The 21,809-nt window shown below is 39.2% G+C and overlaps 1 protein-coding gene across 5 annotated transcripts in view; it reads left to right on the top strand.

Moving 5' to 3' along the window:
* EPN2 (epsin 2) overlaps positions 1 to 21,809 on the top strand; it is a 100,608-nt gene that overhangs the window by 73,609 nt on the left and 5,190 nt on the right. For all 5 annotated transcript variants that reach the window (XM_043975235.1, XM_043975238.1, XM_043975237.1 and 2 more), the window contains 3 exons: positions 9,916 to 10,089; positions 10,910 to 10,996; positions 13,782 to 13,997. In XM_043975235.1, coding sequence (XP_043831170.1) covers positions 9,916 to 10,089; positions 10,910 to 10,996; positions 13,782 to 13,997 — 477 coding nt within the window. The remainder of the gene's footprint in view (positions 1 to 9,915; positions 10,090 to 10,909; positions 10,997 to 13,781; positions 13,998 to 21,809) is intronic.

Here is a 21,809-nt window from a genome sequence, read left to right as displayed (position 1 = left end):
CTGTTAGGGAAGGTGAGTCATCCTGACAGAATAAAATCAGTAGCAGTATACCAAACTTTTCCTGCAAAGACAGAGTTTGAATATCAACTAGCTTCCAATTCCTTCAAAGTCTTTTCCTCACCCCACTAGCATGAATCATGAAGTACCAGTTCTCAGGTCCAAGTTTCTCACTCCCTTCCCTGGGAGGTCTGGTACTGCCTAGACTCAGATAAGAACTCTTTAAAAAAAAAAATTAGACTTCAGCAGCTGAGGAGAGGATGCTCCATTTCCTCCAGGAACCCAGTTCGGTTCAACCAGAGGACCTAGCAGATGAGGGCAGATATTTTTAATTAAAGGTACAATAAGTCACCAGTGTTTACAGCTGATAATGTAGTCACACATGTGTAGCAAAAATATTGTACATCCTATCCTATGCAGTTATTGTATACTTTACACAGTACAGAGTAACTAACCTTTACTTAATTCTTGAGGACCCTCATGAAAGTCCATCCTTAATTCTGAGTTTTATGTTTTCCAAAGCGCTTTTACATTTTAAAAATATCATTTGAGCATTATATTAAGCAAGCACTTACTAAATAATTACTGTGAGGGGCAGTTAAGTGGTGCAGTGGATAAAGCACCAGCCCTGGATTCAGAAGGACCTGAATTCAAATCCAGTCTCAGACAATTGACATACTTACTAGCTGTGTGACCCTGGTCAAGTCACTTAACCCTCATTGCCCCACAAAACAACAACAAATAATTAATATGTGCTGAGCTAGCGATAGACAAAACTAAAATAATGCCTACCTCTAAGGAGTTGAAATTCTTTGGGGAGAATCATGTGTGTACCTAAATAAGTACAAAGTAGATAGAGTCACAGAATTTTAGTTGGAAGGGTCTTCAGTAGCCACTTATTCCAACCCATACCCAAAAGGTGTAACATATCCATAAAGCAGTCATTCAACCTTTACGTAAACTTCCTTTGAGGAGGAACCCACCATCTCCTGAAGTAATCTATAATCTGTTCCACGTTTCTTGTTAGGAAGTTTTTCCTGACATCAAGCCTAAATTTGTCTCTCTGAAATTTTTATGCACATTCTGGATGTGTCCGCTTGAGCCAAAGAGAACAAGTCTGATATCCCTCATGACTTCAAATAGACCAACACAGTTGTCATGACGTTCTCATAGGACATGGACTTGAAGCCCTTAATTGTCCCCCTCTTCAGTATACTTTCTAGCTTACTTATCTTCTGGCATTATCATTATCATTATTACAGATTGGAAAACTTAAGACCCAAGAGAAGTGGCTACTTTCCCATGGTCATATAACAAGTAATAGCATATGAGGACCAGAACCCTGTTTCCTTGAGTTCCAGTCCAGTGTGCATTTCACTATGCCAAGCTGTTTCTGAATTCTAATTAATTTGCTAAGGCTACCTGAAGTTGTGGAATTTTAGGACTAATTTTAAAGTCTTTTTTTTTAAACTGGAAAATGACATCAAAACCTTAAAGTAGTAAAAAATCATCAATGGTGGTTCTTAGAATGGCTCCCAACTTCATTATAACATATAATAATCCTTTGTTCCATCTCATTAGTTATGTTAAGTGGCCTAAGAGGTTGTGTTGTTAGATTTCTGAGTCTCAGTCCACATTGAGCTTTTTTTAGTGCTCTTCATTTCTCTGATACAAGAAATTATAAGGATTAGTGGGACTCTTCCTAAATGATTTTTCTGTCTTTTTTCTCTTTGCTTATGAAAGAACAAAAGATGTTTTGAAAGCTCCCATTTGTGACAAGGAATATCATTAGCATTTTTTGGCATTACATCATTGAAGATAACTCAGCTCAAATGCAGTTGAAGGAAATTTTAAAGGTTGGAATAAAGGAAGTTGGAGTCAGCCAGGTCATTGTGGCATTTCCTTTTCTATTCTGGAAATGCAAAGCTGCCAGCTGTTAAATGAACTAACAACATAGTGATTCAGAAGATCTTTGGTTAGTTCCGGTCCTCCTTCCTGTTGAGGAAAACACATGAACTTCTTCCCATTTCTCATCTACCCCCTCCCCTTTGCCTGACCATCCTGCTTCAAGAAAAGAACACAGAGGGCCATTTTCAGCCTAGTGTGCAGCAGGTGGTCCTATTTACTTGTTAGTGACCTCTTGTATTGATTCCTATTCCTTTGACTTACTGCTTCCTATTAGTTTCCCCTACTTTTAACATTCTCTCTTTCTCATTGCCTTCTTTGTCTCCATAGATATATAACTGTGAAAATAAAAGATGGGGCAAAAAGATGCAACAGAGAAAAACATTCACTTATGAATAGATTACTGTTGATTTTAGAAGGTTGGGGGTTTTTTGTTTGTTTTTTGGTCCAGACCAAAAGTTCATCAGTAGGGAGAGCTCCTACTGTGGAAACTTAGAAACTCTCTACAGTAATGCAGATTGGAAATCATCAGTAATTTAAGGAAAAGCATTAAGAGAGTTGCCTGGGACACAGAGAGATTAAGTGATTTGCCTGTGGCAACATATCTGTAGTATGTGTTGGGCAGGATTTAATAATCCTACGGTTTCCTGATTCTACGACCACTTCTATCCACTGCATCACACTGCCTCTCACCATCAAATAAGGTAACAGTATAATTTGCTATTTCCAACTTTGGTTCTATCTTCATTTACTTTTCCTCAGTAAGCATTTTTTGCATATATTGACTACATTGCAGAGGATACAAAAGCAGCCCATTCTATCATTCCATGCCTTTGGAATTAATTCACAGACTAACCAAAGAAAGAAAGAGACATTTCATACTTTTCTAGATATAATACAAAAGCATATAAAGGAGTGGGAATCATGGAGGGTGTTTTGTTTCGGGAAGCTACAAGGCCTGTTTGCTTTGTTTTTGTGGCTTGTAAAGTTAAAACAGTTATTGAATTTTCATAAGTTTGGTTCTTCATGTTTTGCCCAGCAACCTTAGATTACAGCAGATTAAAAGGAATAGGTGAGGCTGGGTATTTGTACATCTTAATAGTCAAAATTTACATGTTAGGTTTCATATTTACTTTATGGTTTGATATTTTATTTCATTTGATGCTCTCCATAACCCTGTGAGATAGTTGCTGTTATTATCCCCATTTTACTAATGATGAAATAGGTTGTACATAGTTACATTGCTTTCGTAAGTCAGTCAGTAAGCAGTAAGCACCTATTAAGTGCCAAGCACACTGTGTTAAGCACTGGAGATAATAAAAAGAGGCAGAAGATAGTCTGTTCTCAAGGAGCTCACAATCTAATGGGGGAGACAGCAAGAGAACAAATCTATACAAAGCAAGCTATATGTAGTGTGTTGTTTGAAATATATTGGGGGTGCCCGTCTCTGTTCTATGTTTTAGAGAACTTAGTTGGAGCTGGGGTTTCTAATATATTGCTTCTTATAAATTAGAAGCTATAAAACACCAGTCTTTTTATTAAATCATATTAAATGTTAGTAAAAAGAGAGCACATTGCTTAGAATTAGACTCCCTACATACCTAGTTGGAGAAAGAAGAGAGGAGGGCCTTGTGGCTGCATCCTCTGCAGTCCCAGCCGAAAGAGAGAGGACCCCCCTCTCACCAAGGATTTGGGGGGGGCAATGAGGGTTAAGTGACTTGCCCAGGGTCACACAGCTAGTAAGTGTCAAGTGTCTGAAGCCAGATTTGAACTCAGGTACTCCTGACTCCAGGACTGGTGCTTTATCCACTGTGCTACCTAGCTGCCCCCTCACCAAGGTTTTTTATCCTTTCTCAGGTAGAGGTGGGTTACTGCACTTTGTCCTAAGCTAATTGGCTAGTAACATTCAAGTCCATTGATTGGCATGACTTGAGGGTGGTCCATATCAAAATGAGCAGTGCCCTGCTGCTCAGGGTCTGTGAAAGGTAGACCCTCTGAGGGCAAAGTTTTTAGGTAAGTGTGGTTCTAATCTCTATTGTCTCTATTCAAAATATGAGCTCCAACTTTACTGACTCTGGGCTGGCCTTAAAAGAGGTCAGACAAGGCTCCCTCGAATGGGGGGCCTCTGGGACCCCCCCAAACCCCTTTGTTTTTCTCACAATAGGAAACAGTTAACAGAAGGAAGGCACTACAATTAAGAAGGGCTGGGGATGGCTTCCTGTAGAAGATAGGATTTTAGTTGGGACTTAAAGGAAACCAGGGAAGGGAGTTCAGTGATTGGGGTGAAGGAGAGAGTGTTTCAGGCATGGAAGACAACCAGAGAAAATTCCCAGAGCTGAGAGACTCGGTGTGGTGTTTATGGGACAGCCAGAAGGCCACTGTCTATATTGGGAAGTAATACATAAGAAGACCGGTGTCAGAGACAGGATTTAAACCAAAGTCTTGCTGACTCCCCAAGTCCAGCACTCTTAACTACACCACCACCTTGCCACTTCATATAAACAACTAAAGAATTATCACACATGAAATTGCATGAAGAAATCTTATAGAAAAGTAGACCCATTGAGAGTATCAGTTGACTGAAGCTGAGAGAGCAGAAGGTGACCTAACCAAAGTCATATGGCTGGTAGGCCTGAAGTGCCAGATCTATGCCAAGGAGCTATTGTTAATAAGGAACATCAAGAAGGCAATGGCTACTCCAGCCAGCTCAGCGGGTGGAGGAGCTCATGACTGCCCAGAACTTTGCTCTAGGCCCACCTGTTAAGCCTCAACATTTACTAGTTTTGGGCCCCCACCCAGTCACTTCACATCTCTGAGCCTCATTTTCCTCATCTGTGAAATGGGCAGGATCAAGTAGCAACCAGGCCTGTAGAGTTCTGGGTTTGAACTTATGCTTCTCTCTTAGAAGCATGTTTGGTGTTAAGTGTGGGCCACTCACTTCCTTTTCCTTGAGCCTCAGTTTATTCTGTAATTTGAAGAGATCTCTTAAGGTTGATTTCAGCTCTAATCTTATATTCCTAGCCCTGCCTGTCTCCCACCAGAAATGGGGGAGGGAGGGACAGGGACATGAGAAAAACTCTCAAGTCCTTTCCACCTTCCTTTCCACCTACTTTTGAGCCATGGAAAGCTAGTGGCTAGAAGGTGAGAGACCTTTTAGAGCAAGTGTTCTTAACCTGGGCTCCTTGGCCTGGTGGATAGTTCGCTTTGGACTTGAATCAGAAAAAATAATTATATCTTTATTTTTGTCATCCTCTAATGGAAATGTAGCATTTTCTTAAGTGATTTGAAAATATTATTTAGAGAAAGGGTCCATAGACTTCACCAGACAGACAAAAAGGATGAAGAAACCCTAACCTGTGCCAAATTCTCCTTTTAAAACTGAGGAAACAGGTTTAGAAGGGGCAATGTGATTTGCCCAAGGCCATGTTGTGAGTTAATGGCAGGATTGGGAAATGAATGCAGATTTGACTCTCAGTCTGAAGTTCTTTTTTTTTTTTAATTAAAAAAATTCAGGGGCAGCTAGATGGCACAGTGGATAGAGCACTGGCCCTGGAGTCAGGAGTACCTGAGTTCAAATGTGGCCTCAGACACTTAACACTTACTAGCTGTGTGACCCTGGGCAAGTCACTTAACCCCAATTGCCTCACTAAAAAAAAAAACAAAAACATTTTTTCAACGTTCTCTCACCTCTCCCCATACCTTCTTTAACAACCACACAGCTGCAAACCAGTTCAGGCCTTCATTACCTATTACTGTTGTAGAAGCTCTACCTAGTGTCCACTAGGACTTGGTGGATTTCTTTTATTTTTTATCATAAAAGTATTTTATTATTTTCTAGTTACATGTAGAAATAGTTTTCAACATTTGTTTATAAGATTTCTAGTTCTAAATTTTTCTTCCTCCCTTCCTTCTCTCCCCCTTCCCCAAGACAGCAAGCAACCTGATATAGGTTATATAGGTACACTCACATTAAACATATTTCTGCATTAATCATATTGTGAAAGAAGAATCAGAACAAGAGGGAAAAACATCAAAAAACAAAAACAAAAAAGTAGAAACAGTATGGTTCAATCTGCATCCAGATTCCACAGTTCTTTTTTCTGGATTTGGAGAGCATTTTCCATCATGAATCCTTTGGAACTATCTTGGACCATTGTGTTGCTGAGAAGAATCAAATCTATCACAGTTGATCAAAACACAGTGTTGTTGATACTGTGTACAATGTTCTCCTGGTTCTGCTCATCTCACTCAGCATCAGTTCAGACTTAATGGATTTCTTAATCCATCCCTAGTATACTGGCGGATGAATCCTCCTTAAGTACAGCTTTAATTTAGTCATTACCTTCCTGACAAAACTTTCTAATCTATATGGGTATTACCTCACCACAATCCATTTAACTGTGGATAGTGTTTCTTCTACTTTTTTTGTGTTTGTGTGTGTGTGAGGCAATTGGGGTTAAGTGACTTGCCCAGGGTCACACAGCTAGTGTTAAGTGTCTGAGGCCGGATTTGAACTCAGGTACTCCTGAATCCAGGGCCGGTGCTCTATCCACTGTGTCACCTAGCTGCCCCTGATAGTGTTTCTTCTAGCACCATGTTGGTGCTGATTGCAGCAACTTAGGCTGTCCCTCTGTTATCTTTGGCTCTTTCTATGTAGAATCACATTTAGAGCTGGAGGGGACCTTAGAGATCATCCAGCTCAACCATCTCATTTTAAAGATGAGGAAATGAGCCCAGGAAGGTCACACAGTTAGTCATCATTGGAGGTGGAATTTGAAGCTATGTCCTTTTATTCTAGAGTCACTACTAACATAGGGTTAGGATAGGACAACTTGAAACCTTCTCCTAAATTGACATCAGTTCATTAATGATTACTCTCTGGATCTCATCATTAAGCAAGTTTCAAATCTACCTAAATGATATATAATCACCTAAAATGTATAATCCAATCCAGAGGTATCTAACTCAGCCTGAGTACTGCAAACCACATAACATGTAATTGGGAAATGTTAAACAAAATAAATAGAAATACAATATAAATAATTTTAAAAAGAAAAAAACCATTCGAACCAATTCTTCCTTACTCCATGTCCAGTGTTCTTTCCAGCGTACCATATTGTGGCCATGAGTACTAGAAATACAGGAAGGAGGGGATTCAAAAAACTGGAATGACCAGTAGTAGTATATGGTAAGGTAAGTCTTGCATATTGAAATTCTCCATCAGTGACTAGCACTTGGAAGGCAAATCTGTGCATTAAAACTATGAAAGTCAGGAGTTCCCAGTTATATAATTTTTATATAATGTAAGATTTGGGGGGTTTTTGGCCATTGGAATTAGACATTTCTTTACATTTGTTGTAGTAGTTGGAATGTGACAGTGTTGTATAGTAGGTAGAGACTTGGCTCAAGGCCAGGAAGAGCTGGGTTCTAGTCTCACCTCCAATACATACTGACCATGAGACCCTAGGCAAATCCATTTTCAGTACCCCCTAATCCGTAAGATTGGAACAAGCACAGATCTACATAGATAGAGCTGGTTCCTCATCAGGAGTTACCTATTGCAAAATAAAATCACAGGTTCAGTCAAAAAAAAAAAATTCTGGTTGAGTTCAAGCTTGTTTAAGAATTCCTGTGTTGAGTAGAAAATTGTACTAGATGACTTCAAAAGGTCCTTTCCAACTCTGTTTTTTTTGGGGGGGGGGGGCTATGGGGGTTAAGTGACTTGCCCAGGGTCACACAGCTAGTAAGTGTCAAGTGTCTGAGGCTGGATTTGAACTTAGGTACTCCTGAATCCAGGGTGGGTGCTTTATCCACTGCACCACCTAGCTGCCCCCCTTTCCAACTCTTGATGTTGTGATTCTCTGGAGAGAAATTCTGAGGCTGATGTAGGGAAACGTGTCTTTTTAGAGTGATGCTGTTTATTCTTTGTTTAGGAAAACATTCTACTAAATAAAGAATTCCAGAGAGTATTTAAGTCTGAGCTATATGAATCCAAACTTCTAAAAGAAAGGAAAACACCAAGAGATTTAGGGTTGGAGGGAAACTGAATGTGAGACTTCTTAGTATATCGGAATTGGAAAGTAAGAATCTTAGACGTCATGACCAACAGCTAAGGAATTTTATAGCTAAGGAAACTTAATGAAATTACTTTCCCTAGGTCACAGAGCAAGTCAGTGATGAGTTGAAATTAAAACCCAAGTCTCTACCTTGTTGCCCCAGTGTTCTGTCAATTATATCATTATATTTTTTGTTGGATTGAGCTTTACTTAAATGTACATTTAGAGAATCAAGATGTAAACAGGCTCAAACAGATTTTACAATATGGAACTGTGGTTTTAATTTACGGATTCTGAAACTCTGGAGATTTTTATTTTTGTTTTTAAATGCACCAGAGGGAATTGGGCAGAATTCTTGACCTTGAAAGGCAATAATAGTTCTGAAGGGAGGGCCTTAAAGGAACCAGATGGAAAGATTTTAAAGAATTTAGAAGAGTTTTCAAAAGATGTATTAGAGCAGAAAAGGATGAAAGATAAAACTATTATTTCTTTACGCTTATGAGGACAAATAGGATTTTACTGTAAGAGCAAAGGGAACTAAATTTAAGAAAGATTGTATGGTATTTCATTTTTTTAAGGATGTGTTTTTGATGAAAGAAATAACTGAAAAATACATTTTTGGCTCATTTTAAGCTAAGGCAGTGTTTCTCTACTAGCCTATTTCTAGTTCCTATGTGATATTTTTCTTTTACTTATAGTTTGGTACAAGTGTGCCAAAGGTGGAAAAAATGGGCAAAATTACAAATTAAAGTTTGCCTTTGAAACTCCATAACTACACTCAGGCCCCTTTCTTCCTTCTGCCTTTTCCTCTCCACAATGAACACACATTTATCCCTTGTCCCATTATTGCTCTCAGCTGGTTGTCAATCCCTGCTGAGGTATCCACACTGATAATTAAGGAGCCAGCTGACAGAAATTTAAGGGATTACCAACTCCTTCCCTGCTGCATTTGGCATTTTCAGAGACAGAATCTTTGATGCCATAATAACTTCATGACCCCAGGGGGAATGAAGCTCCACGGTGAGAAGTCGTGGATGTTTCTGGGGTGGTGGAGCAGCCCCGGGCGTGCAGAGAAAGGCACACCTGTGGCCATGCTTCTCATTACAGTCTGTTTGTTATACTGCCAGAAGCCCAAAACTCAGGAAACAATTTCTCTGGACTTCTCAGGAATTGAAATGAGTTGCTGCTATCATGAAACCCTACTCTTCCCCTTCACTGTCCTGAACAAATGAAGACCTGGTACGCCACCTTTGAAACATTGTTGATTCTTTTTGCAAATACTCTTCCCTTGTGCATTTAAACATGCTGTGATTTCATTGTCCCAAGACACTTCTCTCAGTGCAGATTTTGCATAAGTAGAATGAATTTCTCACTGAAAGCATCTTAGATCTAGAGCTTCAAGAGATCTCAGAAGCCTTGTAATCCAGCTCCCTCATGTCAGATGTGAGTAACCTGAGGCCCAGGGAAGCTAAGCAAATTGCCCAAAGTCACATATGTGAGGATTTGAACCTGGTGCTCTAATTTCAAAGCATTAGAGAATGCTTCTCACATTAGGAAATGTGAGAAATAACTTGTTTTTTTTTATATTCACAAGTTGTTGTTAGGAAATCCTCAAGAGCATTGTGAAGTTTTCTATTTGGGGGGGGCGGTTTGAATAACATGATACTGTCATTTAGTCAACAGGCATTAAGCACTTATGTTCCAGGAACCACGCCTAAGTTGTAAGGAGACAAAGGTAACAGTTCCTGCCCTCAAACAGCTTAGATGCCAGTGGAAGAGACAGTGACTATCAGTTTCAGTTTTCTAATAAGCTACTTAATATTCTTTTTTGTGACAGCTTTGGAACATGTTATTTCATTCACAGCATAGAACAGAGATTTAGTTATACAGCTCCAGGGTCTTCAAGGTTTCATAGAGAAGAATCTCTCTGAATTCTGGCAATGTTTTATTTCTTCAGGTGCCAATCCTGCTGTCCCTGTTGACCCATGGAGGGCGTCTGCTGGATCCTCTACTCAGTCACTTCCAAAGAACACAGATCCCTGGGTACCTTCCCAGTCAGCTAGTGGAGTAGCAAAATCTTCCACAGATCCTTGGGGACCAACATCTTCTAACAAAACTATTTCCACTTCTGGTAAGACTTAATGCTTGTGTTTGTGGCTTGTTCTACCACATAGCTGCCAAATTGAAATGTTAAGGAAGATAATGATAATTTTAAGTTTGAGTTATTCATGTTTGTTTTTTAAAAATTCCTTGGAGTCTAAACACAGGTGGTTTCTTAAGTTTGGCTCACCTGCTTATTTATACATTGAATAGCATATAACAGAAGAGCAGAACACCATGTCTGTCTCTCACAATCTGCCACATTTTGGCGCTCATTTACAGTGATCTCATCACCCTTTATGTTTTTATAACACCTTCTTTCCCAGAAGCTCAGTGTGTTTCATAAATATTCTCATTAATTCTTTCAATATCCAAGTGAAGAAAGGTATGGGCATGTGCTGATAACTCTACTCCAGGTTGGGCCTGTAGGCATATTGTAAGGTTGTTTGTCTTTCACTTCTTCCAGGGATCCATTGCCTTCATGCTTCCTTTTGGCTGCCCAGGGAACCACATTACTCCCTTCCTTCCTACCACAGACCACACCTGCCTGTTCTTTACTCAGTAGTGTCTCATGTCCCTTATCTTTTTTTTTTAATTGTCTTTGTTCCTTTTTCTGTGTCCAAGTGCTTTACTTGTAGGAGTTGTTGGCAGGGCATTATTTGGGGGCAGGCTTTTCTAAGTCTCTTAAAGCACACAATGTAAGTGGCTGCTTTCTCTGCTCATAGGCAGGATCAGCCCTGACCTAGCTGTAGAGAAAAGTCTTAAAGAAAGATGAACTGAAACATAGAAAAGCAAAGTGATTCTACCCCATTGTTGTATATTTAGTTATCAGTTTCTTTTCTTTAATATAGGATCTTTTGATCTCTTCAGTAACTTGAATGGTACACTTAAAGATGACTTTTCTGAATTTGACAACCTCCGAACTTCTAAAAAGACAGGTATGTAACATAGTGGTAGCCACAGGGTTAGGGGTTTTTTTTTTCCTTTCTCTGCCCTCTCCCCATAATATTCTATAACTAATTTCATCTTCTTCTTTTTTTTTTTTTTTGGCGAGCAATGGGGGTTAAGTGACTTGCCCAGGGTCACACAGCTAGTAAGTGTCAAGTGTCTGAGGCCAGATTTGAACTCAGGTACTTCTGAATCCAAGGCCAGTGCTTTATCCACTGCGCCACCTAGCTGCCCCAACTAATTTCATCTTACAGAAATAAAATTCAGAGTTCAAAAGGAAATATTGTATCAAATATGTATGTATTTGTATGTATCAAAAGTAGATGGAGCAGGAGCAGCTAGGTGTTGCAGTGGATAAAGCACCAGCCCTGGATTCAGGAGTACCTGAGTTCAAATCCGGTCTCAGACACTTGACACTTACTGGCTATGTGACCCCTGGGCAAGTCACATAACGCTCATTGCCCTATCTCCCCCCCCCCCAAAAAAAAAAGGTATATGGAGCATGGCATTTGCTATCATAATAGCTTTGGTGTGGTAGAAAGAGTGTTAGGTATAATGGTGGAAAAGACCTGGGTTTTACTCCTGGTTCTAACACTCTGTAGCAAGGGGCATGTCATTTAACTGCTAAGCTTATTCTTTATACTTTTGTAATAATGCTTATACTACCTATTACTGGATTTTTGTAAGGAAAGCTCTTTACAAACCTTGAAGTGCTACATAAATGTATTATTGCTTACTGTTCAAATAAAATATTCAAATAAAATTGCTGATTTTGGATGCCAAAAGATATCTTTTTTTCCATCCCAGTCACTCAGCCTTTTCTGTTCAGCAAGAATTGCCTGGCTCATATTCAGTGTTTTCAGTAGGTGTGAGCTCCAGCTTAGGGAAGCATTGTTCATTTTTTTCTCCTCCATCTTTCCTAAGACTAAACCACAGATCATACCTACCCTAGTACCTCAATCCACTTTGCATAAGAGTGCCATTTTCTCTCATCTCTTCCATCACCTCTCTTATAGTACCCCTAGAGAGATGCCTCTATTGGCCTCTTTAGGCATATAGAATCCATAAAGATTAGAGTGATTAATAGGACACCCAATAAAACCCATAACCATAGTAAAAAAGATAGGGCAGATTACTTAATGATCTCTCTGCTTCCTTTACTGGCCCTCATTTCTTTCCTCTTCCCCTTTCCCCATTTATGATTGCAGTAACCCAAACCCACCTGGAAAGTGTGGATGCCATGCTCTCCCTTGTGCCCAGCAATGGACCCTCTCTTCTAGTACTGCAGAAACTCCTTGCTCACATGTACCAGGGCCTTGTTAACCACCCTAAATCATTGAGACCTGAGCAAGCCTTCTTCCAGAGCTGTTCCCTTTAACTCAAAATTGCTGGCTGCCACCAAGACCTTCTACAACACCTCCGAGGCCACTTTGGCAAATAGTGGCTCAGGTAGAAATCCTAACTGTTCCCCTCCTTCCCCAGCTCCTGTTTTACAAAAGAAAGTCATTTTGGTTTTAACAGAAGACTAACATTTGAGCTCAGGTTACCCACATATAAGCTTGCAAAAATAAATTAACCTTCTGTAGTTTCCCTGACTTTCTTCTGCCCATGGATAAGACATATTCCTGCCACCTTTGACGTTGTGCTGCCCAAGGATCATACGAGCCCAGCAAACACTTTCACCCAGCCACTTCCTAGCATGACCTGTCACTGTAATACCTTCTTTTGTAGGCCCAAGACCAGCACTTCCCACAGAAGAGGGGGCAGCAGCCTCTGCTGCCAACATTAGGGTTGGGCAAAGAAGAAAGATTCATGTGCATGTGTGACAGGGAGGGTAGATTTGTCGATAGTGGAAAGTAAGTTTGCAAAAAAGAGGAAGGGAAAGGGAGAAGAGAGAATAGAATGAAGACCTTAATATGTACACAGATAGTTGGTAGAAACTTGAAAAGCCCCAGAGGTTTCTTAGAAAGATAGTCTTTTGTATAATTAGTGTTCTACCTCACAAAAGAAGCTGGTATAGCCTTTATTAGAAATCTCGAACTTTTCTGGCAGGAACGGGCAACTTAGGACAGTTGCCATTGCATGGCATCTGAGGCACCATGGTGTTGTAATAATCCTTAACATTTCCCACCTTGTGTTCCTTTTTTCCCCTATTTTTCTGGGCCTGTCTCCCTCCATCCTTTTAGTGCCCACCTCCCCCAGTTATGCATTCTCTTTCTCCTTTTTTAATGTATTCCACTACCTCCCTCCCAACCTCCACTACAAGGCAGAACATCTTTGAGCATTGCTCTGCTGAGTCCTGGTCTAAAGAATGGTAAAAGATAAGTAATCATAAACATTTAATAGTTTGGGGGCTACAATTTAGGTAATTATGAAATCTCAATGAGCCTGTTTCATAAACTAGGATTTACACAATAAGGATAAATTAGGTCATTTGTATGGAATTTCTGTTCTTCTTGGTCTTTGGAGGGTAGAGAGGATATATTTAAAAAGATATTTCAAGTGTTTTTCTTTATAGGCTAACTTCAAAGTTAATGAAAGTTCTATGTGTCATATTAAATTTAAATGTGAAGTAATGAAAAACTAGGTTGAAGTCTCTATTTGTAGTACGATTTATAATTTTAAAATATTTTTGCATGAGAACCATTTGTCTTCACACTTTTTGAAGGCTTTGAAAGTGATATTGGCTATGTTTTTAAGTGAAATATATCTATATATATTTATATCTATCCAACTTAGTACCTAAGCATTCCAACTTTTCTTTCTCTTTTTTAGGTGAATCCATTTCTTCTCTACCATCCCAAAACAATGGTACATCAAGTCCGGATCTCTTTGATTCTCAACCTGTGAATTTGGCCTCAAGCAAACATAGTGGAGCTCGGAAAACACCAGAGTCCTTCTTGGGCCCCAATGCAGCCTTAGTGAATCTGGACTCTCTAATAACCAAGCCATCACAACCTGTTCCTTCGCTGAATCCATTCCTAGCTCCAGGTGTGTATATCTTAGCCTTAAATGGAAAATATATCAGTGCACGGTTGGTTTTGACTCCACCTTTTAAAATATATTTCCCTGTTTTTGAAAGACTGTTTCCTTACCCTATTCATTGCTTTGCTCCTAAAAAATGGATAGCATGCCAACTCAACATTCCCTTGTTATCAACTGTTCAAGAGCAAACAAAGCTTTAATTCTAGTAGGTGGAGAACCTTTTTTTCTATCATGACCATGATCCATAAACCATGGAATCAAATACTAAATGGTATTTTTTTTTAAGCTTAATGTATGTTGTGTTTTAAGAGCAATTTACTTTGGAAACCTTAAGATTTATTTTAAATAGACATCTATTGCTAGAATTTGTTATAAAGTGGTTTAATTCCTATCCGAAGCATAGAAACACAGACATTGTTCAAATCTTTTTATACTTTTTTAAAAAAAGCTCAGTGCTCTCTGATGCAGCGGAACAAGTACTAGATTGGAAATCAGAGGATCTGAGTTTGAATCCCGGTTCTCCTAACATGGGGCAAGTCACTTCACCCCTTGGAGCTTCAGTTTCCATATCTTAAAAAATGAGAGGGGCAGCTAGGTGGCGTGGTGGATAGAGCACCAGCCCTGGAGTCAGGAGGACCTGAGTTCAAATCCGGCCTCAGACACTTGACACTTATTAGCTGTGTGACCATGGGCAAGTCACTTAACCCCAATTGCCTAACAACCCCCAATAGCCCAAAAAATGAGGAACTTGAATTAGATAATCTCTGAGGTCCCTTCCATTTTACAGTCCTGTGATTTAGGTGATTTACTCCCATAGAAAAGGTTATATAACTTAATGGAGTCACATCCCCATTTGGAGGCCTTTTGGTATATTACTTTTAAAGATGGACTTAGCACTCTGGACTTAGATACTTACTTGGACTTTAGGCTATATGAAATATAGACCATGGTTCCCCACTCTTTGCTTTCTGGCCATGAATTTTTGCATCTCTTCCTCAAACATGTTATCTCAGTTGCCTAGCAGCCAAACATTACTGAATTTGTTCTCCTGATTTGATTATTCATGTCACTGGAGAAATATTTCCCAAGTTAAAATGAAGCAAATCCACCTATAAGATATTCTAGAAGAAATTCTAACAAAGACATTAATAGTTGCTAGGTATGAAGATGTATTAGCAGGCTAAGGCATCAAAGCTGAGCTCTTATCTTTTATTTTTTAATATTTTACTTTTTTTCCAATTACATGTAACTTAAAATTTTTTGAATTTTAAATTCTCTTCTCCCTTTTCTTCCCCCCTCCCTGAGATGATAAGAAATTTGATATTACATGTGCAGTCATGAAAAACATATATTTCCATCTTGTGAAAGAAAACACAGACCAAAAAAAAATAAAGTAAAAAATAGGATGCTTCGGTCTGCATTCAGGCACCATTAGTTCTTTCTCTGAAGGTGGATAGCATTTTTTATCATGGATCCTTTGGAATATTCTTGGATCATTGTATTGCTGAGAATAAGCTGAGCCTTTATGAACTAAAGGGCAAGACTCAAGTGAAATCTGACCCTTCTATTCCTTCTTGTGGTAAGGATATGTGATTTGTCCTTCTTGCAAACGGGCTATTGAAATTTTCATAGTTAATTTTTCTGAGTTTCCAAATACACCTTCAAGTTTGTTCATACTTATGTAGTGGCAATTCAGTGCTCAAATTTGTATCTTTTTCTCCATTTTCGAAAATAACTACATGAGTTACTAGTTTTAGTATCAGCTTTAGTAGTAAGGCAATATTGAGCTACAAGAATTCCGTTTTATAAACGTGTTTACTAATGTGCAAAGCAGCTCCCTAGGGAGTTGGAGGGTAGGAAGGTGATATAGCAGACCTCAGACTTCATTTATGCAGGGAATTGCTGGTGATGAAGCTCTCTTCTATCACTTACAGACATTGCAGGGTGCTTTGGGCACCAAGAGGTTAAGTTTCTTGTCCAGGTTCACATAGCAAGGGTGGTTGGGGGCGGGTGTGGGGGTTGGGGTGGAGACTCGAATGTAAGACCAGGTTTTCTACCCACTATACTATGTTGCCTTTCACCAGTATTGTTTGGCATTTCTAGCCTTGGTTTTATTTTTCTTTGATGAATCTTTTGTGAGTGCATAGGTTTGTACTAGGTATATGGAGGATACAAAAGAAATAAACTACATCTCTACCTTTGAGATCAATCATCTAAAGAAATAAAATACATCAATGTCATACTTATATATAGCACACAGACTTCCAGCAACTTAAATTTAATCATGAACCCTTAAATACAGGGGGTACCAAAAGATTAAGATTTTGGGGACATCCTGACAGGCTGGGGTTTGGGCCAATAATGTAACCCTGCCTCAAAATCTGTTGATTTTACCCCATAGGAGAGAGAAGATAAGGAGCTATGGTCAAGGCATTGCATGCAATATTGCATGTAAAGTTAAGGTTACTGATGTGATATTTTGTTATTCTTGTTTTCCCTAGCAGCCTTAGGTTAAAAGATAGATTAAAATAATAGATTAAAAGGAAAGAGGTGGAACAGGGATACTACTAAAAACATACCTACCAAGAACTGACAGGTGACATAAAAATGGAGTAAATCTATAACTAGAAAAGCTTTCTGCTTAGGGACCATTTAGTATTGGGGCAAATAGCCCTATGTACCTATCTAGTAGTAGTGTGTTGCTATATGTTAATTGATATAATGATTACCATGAACCATTAGAAAGGTGTAAATCGTGTTCAAAATACTGCTTGGCATGACAAGAAAACATTTCATTTAGAAAGATTTTTTCCACAAATTTTTTTTAAAGTTTTGACTTATGAGGAATTCGTGGGGAATAAGTTCGGGAAGCTAGGTTGGCATCAGATTGTGGAGGATTTTCAATGCCAAAGAGAAGTTTTCTATCCTAGAGGCAGTAGGATATGGTATGTTTTATCCTGGAGGAAACAGCTGGAGATTCTTGAGCAGAGGACTGACATAGAGATGTGAGTTAGGAAGATTATTTTTGACAGTTGTATGGAAGATAGCCTGGAGAAGGGAAAGATTAGAAATGGCATTTTTTTTTAGGAGGCTCTTAAAATAATCTTAGGAAAGAGGTGAGGAGACCTCAACTAATCTGGTAGCTTTGTAAATGGACAGAAGGGAATGGATACAAGAGATGTTACAGAAGTGTAATTGACAAAAGATAATTTGGCAATGCAGGAGAGGAAGAGTCAAGGAGGATGATTTTAAAGTTATGAATCCATATTGCTGGTAATGTTCAAATTTGTGAACCAAGGAAAGACCTTCTGCAGACATAGGCAAGTTGAGAGAAGGGGTATATTTATGGGTCAGACGATGAGTTCTCATTTAGACAGGTCAAGTAATTGGGAGGGAGGGAGGAAGTAAACATTTATTGAGCCTACTGCATACTTGGCACAATAAAAACCACAGTAAACACAGAGTGTTAAGGGCTAAAATTCTAGCTAAACTGTCTAAAATATCTAATGAGTGGTCGCCAATAAATTATAAGCTTTAGCAAGAGTTAGACTTTTAAGCATTTATTAAGGAGAATAAGAATTTGGTAAAGAGAGAGAAAGGCCTAGATTCCTATCTATTAAAGGGAGAGCACATTTCTAGCTCCGCTCTCCACCCGAGTCCGGAGGAAAGAGAGCGAGACTGAGCACCAGTCTCTTCCTTCCTCCTCCCACTAGCCCGCGTCACTTCCTGACACCAAAGAAAAGACTCTTGGTCTTGCCCTCCAAGACCTTCGCTTCATGGGCAGAACTCTTCTACAGTAAGTCTCCAGCAGGTGGCGTCATTCCAATCGTTACAAGAGGATCTTACAAATGCGATCTCATTTGATCCTCACAATAATCCTGCAAGGCAGGGGCTCTTAATAACTCCATTTTCAGTTGAGGAAACTGAGGCAAACAGAATTTTAGTGACTTGCCTAGGGTTACACAGCTATTAAGTCTCTGAGGTTGGGTTTGAATTCTGTTCTTTCTGACTCCAGACCCAGCACTGTATCCACTGTATTACCTAGCTGCCTAAAGGCAGCTGGCATTGTGGAAGTGGAGCTTAGAAGAGATAATAGGGCTAGATATATAAATTTAAGATTGTGTGATCTCCAAAGAGATGATAATTGAGAGTTGATGAGTTTATAATGAGAAAAAGTGTAGAGAGAAGATAAAAAGGCACAGGGACACCTCCTTAGGGGAGAAGGGTAATGAGAGAGAAACCAGCAAAGGAAGCTAAAAAGTAGTCAGAGCAGTAGAAAGAGAAGAACCAGTAAAGAGCAGTGTCACAGAAACCAAGGAATGATAGGATATGCAGGAGAAGGGGAGTATTAAAGAGTGTCAAAAGCTTCCAAGAGAACAAGGAAAATGAAGGCTTTAAAAATGTTATTGATTATCAGATATAAATATGAAGATTACAGAGCTCATCAAGAACAGGTACATCATCAGTGTAATGTAATATTATAGTGCAGTAAGAAATTGTGATTATGCAGAATTCAGAGAAGCAAAGGAAGATTTATATGAACTGACAGTTAATTAAAACATTGGGGAACCAGGAAAATATCATAATACTCTAAAACAGTGTAAATATAAAGAAAAAATATTGAATGTTTCTTAATTATAATAACCAAATTTGACTCCAGAGAATTGAGAAAATGCACCTTACCTCCCTTCTTTTCATAGAGGGAACTCTTAAGTGTGAAATATTATATATACTGTAAGACATAGTTGGTTTTGCTGAACTTCTTAAAAAAAAAAACTTTAAACATTTTTTGGTTAAACTAAAGATTTTGCTGAAAAGAGGAAGAGGGAAACTATACTTGGAAATTAAGGTGACTTTTTTTAAAAAAGATACCAGTACAACTAATATTTTGTTTTAAAGAGATCATTGACAGCTTTGGAGAAAGAAGTTTTAGTAGATTGATGGGATAAGAAGTCAGAGTGCAATGAGTTAAAAAGTGAGTGGGTAGTGAGAAGGCAGAAGCTGTAAGAGTAGACAGTGTTTCTAGGAGTTTGGCAGTGCAAGGGAGGAGAAGATGTAGGAATGATAGCTTGAAAGGCTGTTGGCTCAAGAAAAGTTTTTAAAGGAAGGAGACTTGAACATGTTCATAGACAGCAGGGAAATAGTAGAAAAAGCGATCAAAGATGAGAAATATTTCTCTTGTCAGCTAGGAAATAGCAGGGGCTCCTGAGCCTTTCTAGTAAGTCTGACCACCCAAAATATTAAATGGTGATTCTGGCCAGCCACTGAAATGTTAGAGAAATTTTCTCTTATATTTTCCAGTCTCAATAAAAATTGAAAATTTAAATTATAAATTCTCTGTAAAACTAAGGCAAATAGATTTAAATTTAAGTCAATGCCAGTAAAGACGATGGTGGGTTTGGGGTTTGCAACAGCCAGTGGCTATATTGTAATTGTAATTATAAATTGAGCAAATACTTAGAAGATTTGATTTGGATTAAGAGACATCAATTAATCAATAAGCATTTATTGAAAATACTTATTGGGTGTCAGGCATTGTAAATACTTATTTGTTTAGAATCACAGGTTATTTATAGTTTGCTTGAAATTCTCTTTTTTTAACTAACAAATTATTTCAGCTTCCTTCTGGCTCTTTTGACAATCTGTGCTTGTGTATTTTTTCCTGTGGTTGCTTTAACACATGTAAGAAAAGAGATGAAGCAGGGGCAGTTTAGGTGGCGCAGTAGAAAGAGCACCAGCCCTGGAGTCAGAAGGACCTGAGTTCAAATCCAGCCTCGAACACTTAACACTTACTAGCTGTGTGACCCTGGGCAAGTCACTTAACCCCAATTGCCTCCAATCCCTCCCCCTCAAAAGAAGAGATGAAGCAGACAATCTTCTTTCTCAGCTTGATTGTCCACAGGTGCTCGCCTCCACTTCTCCCAACTTTTTTTTTCCACTGAGGAAGGATGGAAGACAGAAAATAAGCTGGATCAGTGCAGTTTCTATATGCCACCATTTCCCCTTTTTCCTACCCTCTAACAGCATGGGCTGCCAGAAAGGATAGTAGTTTGTTTCTATTGTTTTTCTGTCTTTAAGCAAAATTACTAGAATTTATCCATGTAGATGAGAGCTCTGCCTCCCAGAGTATGTGGGTAATGGGATATATGAGGCGTGACTATAAAACAGACTTATTTAAAACCAACTATGCCAAATATTTTATCTATCCTTACAAATGAGTGTTGTTCTTCACAGCAATTTCCCTTGGAAGGTCACGCTGCATACTTAGGCCATCGCATTCGGGAATAACACTTTAGACATAGTTGTTAGGTGAACAAACAATTTTTAGGCATGTTCTGTGTGTAGGGTACTGTGGTAAGTGCTACAGATATATGAAGACAAAAAGCAGCCTAGCCTCTTCCTTTAAGGAACTGAAATTCCCCTGCAGTGTGTAGCACATACATAGATAAGTAAGTACAAGGCAGTTTGAGGAAGAAGAATGCACTAACAACTGGGGGAGACAAGGTCAGCTTTCCCTGAGAAGGCTGCCCCTGAGCTGAGCCTTAAAGATACAGTACTCCAAAGGCAGAGAAAAGAACAGCACGTGGAAGTTGAACTGTGGGAATGTGCAGAGGTTGAAGGTGGAATGTCAAGGAACAGCCAGTACTAGAATATAGAGTATGTGAAAAGGAGTAATGAAAAAGAAAGCTGGAAAGATAGGTTAAGAGCCAGATTGTTGGGGGCTGCTAGGTGGGTGCAGTGGATAAAGTGTACCGGCCCTGGAGTTAGGAGGGCCTGAGTTCAAATCCTACCTCAGACACTTGACACTTACTAGCTGTGTGACCCTGGACAAGTCACTTAACCCTCATTGCCCCTCCAAAAAAAAAAAAAGAGCCAGATTTTTAGAAGACTTTAAAAGCCTGAAGTTTCTATTTTATTCTCTAGGCAGTAGAAAGACACTGAAAGTTTTCAAGCCAGAGTGACATTGTGTCCATAGCTTCAGAATTGTTGGGACCTCTATGGAGAATTGATTAGAGGGACACAGAAAGCACAGAGATATTCGTCAAGTGGACATAACAGTCAAGGACCTAAGCTAGGGTTTGGGGAGTTTTGAGGTGGAGAGAAGTCTGTGGTACATTATTCCAACTGTCCTCAATAGACAGATTTTTCGGGTTTTGTGTTTGTTTGTTTTATTGATTTATTTTTATTTTGGTGAGAGTAGACATTTTTAAAAGAACCAAAAGCCATTCGAAGGTAATACTGGAGATCAGGATGGAAGAATCATATCATGAAATCCTAGAATTTGAGAGTTGGAAGGGAGCTCAGTAAAAATCTAGTTCAAGTCATTAAGAAAAGCAAGCCCTACAATAACATAACTGACAGGTTATATAGCCACCCTCCCAGGACAGGGAACCCATCACTTTTTTTTTTTTTTAAGTGAGGCAACTGGGGTTAAGTGACTTGCCCAAGGTCACACAGCTAGTAAGTGTTAAGTGTCTAAGGCCAGATTTGAACTCAGGAACTCCTGACTCCAGGGCCCGTGCTCTATCCACTGCGCCACCTAGCTGCCCCAGAACCCATCACTTCTCAAAGCAGTACATTCCACTTTTGGACCACTCCAATTGTTAGGATTTTCCCAACATCTGCTTAAACTGTTCCCTTTACAAATTTCACTCATTTTTTTTGTCTGGTTCTGCTCTTTATGGTCAAACAGAAAAGGTGTGATTCTTCCTCCACATGACAGGCCTTCAGATACTTGAATACAGCTATCATCCTTCTTCCCCTCTAACCTCCTCCTCAGTCTTTTCTAGGCTACACATGCCTATTTCTTTCATTTTC

Source organism: Dromiciops gliroides, chromosome 1 (genome assembly GCF_019393635.1).
Source record: "Dromiciops gliroides isolate mDroGli1 chromosome 1, mDroGli1.pri, whole genome shotgun sequence".
Classification (NCBI taxonomy): Eukaryota; Metazoa; Chordata; class Mammalia; order Microbiotheria; family Microbiotheriidae; genus Dromiciops; species Dromiciops gliroides.
This window is presented reverse-complemented; position numbering and strand designations above follow the sequence as displayed.